The 5245-nt window shown below is 36.6% G+C and overlaps 1 protein-coding gene across 1 annotated transcript; it reads right to left on the bottom strand.

Annotated features, from left to right (window-relative positions):
- Positions 1-3055: 3055 nt before the first annotated feature.
- LOC129925081 (uncharacterized) lies at positions 3056-3766 on the bottom strand. The gene has a single exon (XM_056023433.1). The coding sequence runs from the start codon at positions 3764-3766 to the stop codon at positions 3056-3058; it is 711 nt and encodes a 236-aa protein (XP_055879408.1).
- Positions 3767-5245: the final 1479 nt, after the last annotated feature.

Genomic DNA, 5245 nt, shown 5'->3' with positions numbered 1-5245 from the left:
TTATAAGTCTATATTTTTTTAAATTTCAACAAACGACCTAATTCTCTACATTATTGTTATTTTTGTCACGGATCGCCCGTCTCCGATTTAAATACATTTTCCATATACAACAATTGATTAATTATGAATAATTAATTGGTTATTTTTTTTATTGATTCATGCGTTGTCATCGACAATGAATAAAGAATTATCGTTGAACCATTTATCAGGAGAACAAATTGTCGGGTGATCTAATTGTCGGGTGATCTAATTGTCGGGTGATCCAATTGTCGGGTGATCCAATTGTCGGGTGATCCAATTGTCTTGAACCACTTGTCTTGAACCCTTTTGGAAGATGAAATAAAAAAAAAACATTTAAGTTTTGTATCTGTGATTGGCTGAAACAATGACAGATTTCTTTCGTTTAAAATACTCCAAGTCTAATGTTTAAATTGAATGTAGACCTCTTTCTCTCTTGAAACTCATTATCCATTGTTACACTGCGTTTTGTAACGTCACAAAGTCTTCTCTGTGCTAGCGGATCCGGATTGGAGGTGATCGGCCCATGCCTTTTAAAGTTCTGGATCCGTCTTTTAGTCTTTTTGTGTTGAACTCAAAAATTAAGATTTTTGTATTAATTAAGCTAATATTACACCATGTTTTTATTTAGGTTAATGAATATGAGTAGCCTACAAATGTATTCGTACATTTGTTTAGGTCAGTGAATGAATGCTATTTCTAATATATTCGTACACACATTTGTTTAGGTCAGTGACAGAATGCTTGCTCTAATATATTCGTAAATACGTTTATTTAGGTCATTGACTGAATGCTAGTTCTAATGTATGAGTACATGCACCCGTTTAGGTCAGTGACTGAATGCTAGTTCTAATATATTCGTACATACATTTGTTTAGGTCAGTGACAGAATGCTTGCTCTAATATATTCGTAAATACATCTATTTAGGTCAGTGACTGAATGCTAGTTGTAATATATTCGTACATACATTTGTTTAGGTCAGTGACTGAATGCATACTTTTGGGAGAAGAATTCAAAACAGCAGTCGGAATGTTGGTTTCAATAAAAACTGAGATAAAATTCCTGTTCGGATCAATAAAAATATAAAATATAGAACATTCGAAATCAGAGATATAAATGGAATTTTTTTTAATGCTCCACGTGGTCACTCTGACCTAGTCGATACAAGTCAACATATTGAAATAAAAATTATCTCCCTTAAAATTAAATATTATCATCTGTTTTGTTTTCTTTTTTTTTTTTTTCATTTGCTCCCTCGTCTTCTGCTGGATTTATACTTCCCGCCTTTTTTTCTCTCCATCTCAACAACCTCTCTCTCTCTCTTTCTTTCTGTACAACTCTATCTTTCTTTCTTTCTGACTGCCTGTCTCTCTTTCTCTTTCTTTCTGTACAACTCTATCTTTCTTTCTTTCTGTCTCTTTCTCACTCTCTTTCTTTCTTTCTGTTTGTCTGTCTGTCTCTTTTTCTCACTCTCTTTCCTTCTTTCTGTTTGTCTGTCTGTCTGTCTCTTTTTCTCGCTCTCTTTATTTCTCTGTTTTTGTCTCTGTCTTTATATTTCAAAGCAGACTTTGTGATCTTGATCTGGAAATATTCCAACTGAGTGGAGACATCCCAACCAACTTGCTTTGTTTTCCTATTTAGTTAAAAATAGTTTTGTCTGCTATATAAAATCCTTGGTCCTGATCACTGACTGACTGACTGACTCACTGACTGACTGACTGACTGATCACTGACTGATTCACTGACTGACTGATTACTGACTGACTGACTGATCACTGACTGACTGATCACTGACTGACTGACTGATCACTGACTGACTCACTGACTGACTCATTACTGACTGACTCACTGACTGACTCACTGACTGACTGATTACTGACTGACTGATTACTGACTCACTGACTGACTGATCACTGACTGACTCACTGACTGACTGATCACTGACTGACTCACTGACTGACTGATCACTGACTGACTCACTGACTGATCACCACTTCTCTCACTTGCCGTGCACGATACAATACGAACATGTAGCATGTTATTACTGAACTGAAACTAAGAACAACTAAGCCATGTTCACCACCCAAATTGCTCTAGTAGTGTACTCTATATTACAGATTGTAGAGTTTGAAGAACCTTGCGGTCGACTTTCTATTTATTAGTCACAGTATCACCGAAACTCAGTCACTGTGTCAATTCAGTCATTTAGTCAACAGTTAAATAGTCTTCTAAATGACACACTAAAATACAAGTAATAAAATCAACTCAGTCACTAAGTCAGCACAGACACTAAGTCTATTCTGTCAACTTAGTCACATTCAGCTCAGTTACCAGATCAATTATTAAGTCAGATCAGTTGACTTCGTTACCGGGTCAGTCATTAAGTCATAACAGTCGACACCCACAATATTCTGCAAAACTAACAAATACACACACAAACACGCTGAACACACATACTGAGACCTACACAGACTGAGACACACATATATACTGAGACACACAAATACACACTCTGAGATACACTGAAAAACATAAAAATACATACTAAGACACACACACACACGCTGAGACACATGCATACATGCACTGCGACACAAACATGCATATAATGCGACACACATATACACGCAATGCGACGCACAGATTCTTGACACATAGTAAATGTGCTTTTTTTGCTGTTCCCAAACTGACCCTGACACAGGGACACAGCCTCAAACACGTGTCACGGCTATTTGACGTCACAACGTACGATGTCTGACATGCCCCTTGAAGTATAGCATTGTTTACAGAAATATGTTCAGGCCAGAACGTTGACGACCAGGCAGTGGGGGGGCGGGGGGAGGTCTACGTACTTGCAGTAAGACATTAATATTATATAATAGTACTACACTCAAACAAAATAAACTCCAACGTTGGGGGGGGGCGCAGGAACCAACAGGGGCCCGCGAGAACCGGATTCCAAATAGAAATAAATGAATCCTGTGTTTTGATTTTCTTTAATGCCCCCCTCAATAAAATCTTCATTTGTTTTTGACTTCACTGTCTTCTCTCCCCTTTCCCCATTTCTAAAGCTGGTTCTGTTTCTAGTAGTTTGAAAGTATTGACTATTTCATCTCTGTTTATAGCTCTGTTTATAGCTCTGTTTATAGTTCTGTTTATAGCTCTGTTTATAGCTCTGTTTATAGCTCTGTTTATAGCTCTGTTTATAGCTCTGTTTATAGCTCTGTTTATAGCTCTGTTTATAGCTCTGTTTATAGCTCTGTTTATAGCTCTGTTTATAGCTCTGTTTATAGCTCTGTTTATAGCTCTGTTTATAGCTCTGTTTATAGCTCTGTTTATAGCTCTGTTTATAGCTCTGTTTATAGCTCTGTTTATAGCTCTGTTTATAGCTCTGTTTATAGCTCTGTTTATAGCTCTGTTTATAGCTCTGTTTATAGCTCTGTTTATAGCTCTGTTTATAGCTCTGTTTATAGCTCTGTTTATAGCTCTGTTTATAGCTCTGTTCATAACTCTGTTCATAGCTCTGTTTATAGCTCTGTTTATAGCTCTGTTCATAACTCTGTTTATAGCTCTGTTTATAGCTCTGTTTATAGCTCTGTTCATAGCTCTGTTTATAGCTCTGTTTATAGCTCTGTTTATAGCTCTGTTTATAGCTCTGTTTATAGCTCTGTTTATAGCTCTGTTTATAGCTCTGTTTATAACTCTGTTTATAGCTCTGTTTATAACTCTGTTTATAGCTCTGTTCATGTCAATGTTTAATATAAATTGTAGTATCTTTACTTAGAGATGAAACTTTTAGTATAGTGGCGACCCTAAAATGGCCTATGGCCTAAAGGCCATATAACTTTCAAATATGCAGATCCTAGGCCACTGTAGCCACATCAACGATTAAAAAACAACAAACAAACAACGTTGAACCTAATGAAACAGTACCTCTTCTGTTCATTGTGTGGGCCCAAGTTTCGAAGGGCTGGGTTCATTCATTGAAACACAGAACAATATGAAGCAATAATTCATAACACTCATTTCAAATCAACTGAGCTCAGTTTGTGCTTGCAAAGTTCTGGCAGCAGGATAGCTCTGGAAGATTCTAGCTAGAAGTCTAGCTTATTTAAAAAAAAACACAACAGAAAGTCTTTTCAAACCCTTGTGATGATAGGTTTACATTGTAGACAATCCAGCGCACGCACACCAACTTTTGTTAGTAGAATTTATGACTATATAAAACGTTCTTTAAAATCAAGAAGGTATATACTCTAAAAAGTGAAACTTGTCATTTGTCTTCTGGACTTGTTTACATAGCAACATGTACGTCACTTCCTTAAACTATCGCGTCATCAGCTTTTGTGTGTTAAAGTACTTTTGATTTCTAGGCTATCTTCTTTATAAATTATATGCTACTAAATAGGCTACAAAAAAACTTTTTTTATTGTTTAGATAGCGCTAATGTCTTTAGAATTCCAGGTAAATTTAGGCTTTTGATAAGTGCAGATGCAGATGAACCTTTGTAATGTTTAGACCAAAGATAGAACAACAACATGTGTGCAGATATTTTAATGGCATTGGTTTCAGTCTAACGAACTATATGTAACTCTTTTATTGGGCTAATTCTGGGTATTTTTAATGTCTTGTATTTCTATTGTGTTTTGTGTGTGTGTGTCTTTCTATTACTTTCTGGATTTGAAATTAAAATAAGACACTGGTTTGTTTGTTCATTTTATTAAATCTTTTTGTAGGTTCCAATAATCTGATTATGAAACTGTGCACTTAGGATGATAATTACATCCAGGTCTACACCTCCCACAGGACGGCAGCGAAAGAAATCGAGCAAGTTTCGAACCCAGAACTAACATGGCCACAGTCCGAAGCGCATACCACAAAACCAGTCAGCCACTCAGAAGAGAAAGAGGTAGTGCTGACCACAAAACATTTTTGCAAGTCCACCAATAAACACTCACCTGTAACCTACTTCAGATGACCGATGTACCGTTAAGTCTTGTATGGGGAAGTTTCCCCTCATTGCTATTTTAGGAAACAATGTGCACATCAGACAACAAAACATCATTTGTCCAAGTGTACACTCGTCTGACACAATGTGTCGGATGTCAGCGTGACCTACCTAAAGTACGCCATGGTCTGACTGTATAGTCGTGTGTATATCACCTCTCTCTGATGTTTCTCAGTTTATGTATCAACTGGCAAGGCTGTAAATAGGTCAAGTCGCCT

Source organism: Biomphalaria glabrata, chromosome 3 (genome assembly GCF_947242115.1).
Source record: "Biomphalaria glabrata chromosome 3, xgBioGlab47.1, whole genome shotgun sequence".
Classification (NCBI taxonomy): Eukaryota; Metazoa; Mollusca; class Gastropoda; family Planorbidae; genus Biomphalaria; species Biomphalaria glabrata.
Note: the sequence above shows the minus strand (reverse complement) of the source record. Positions and strands in the feature narration are given on the sequence as shown.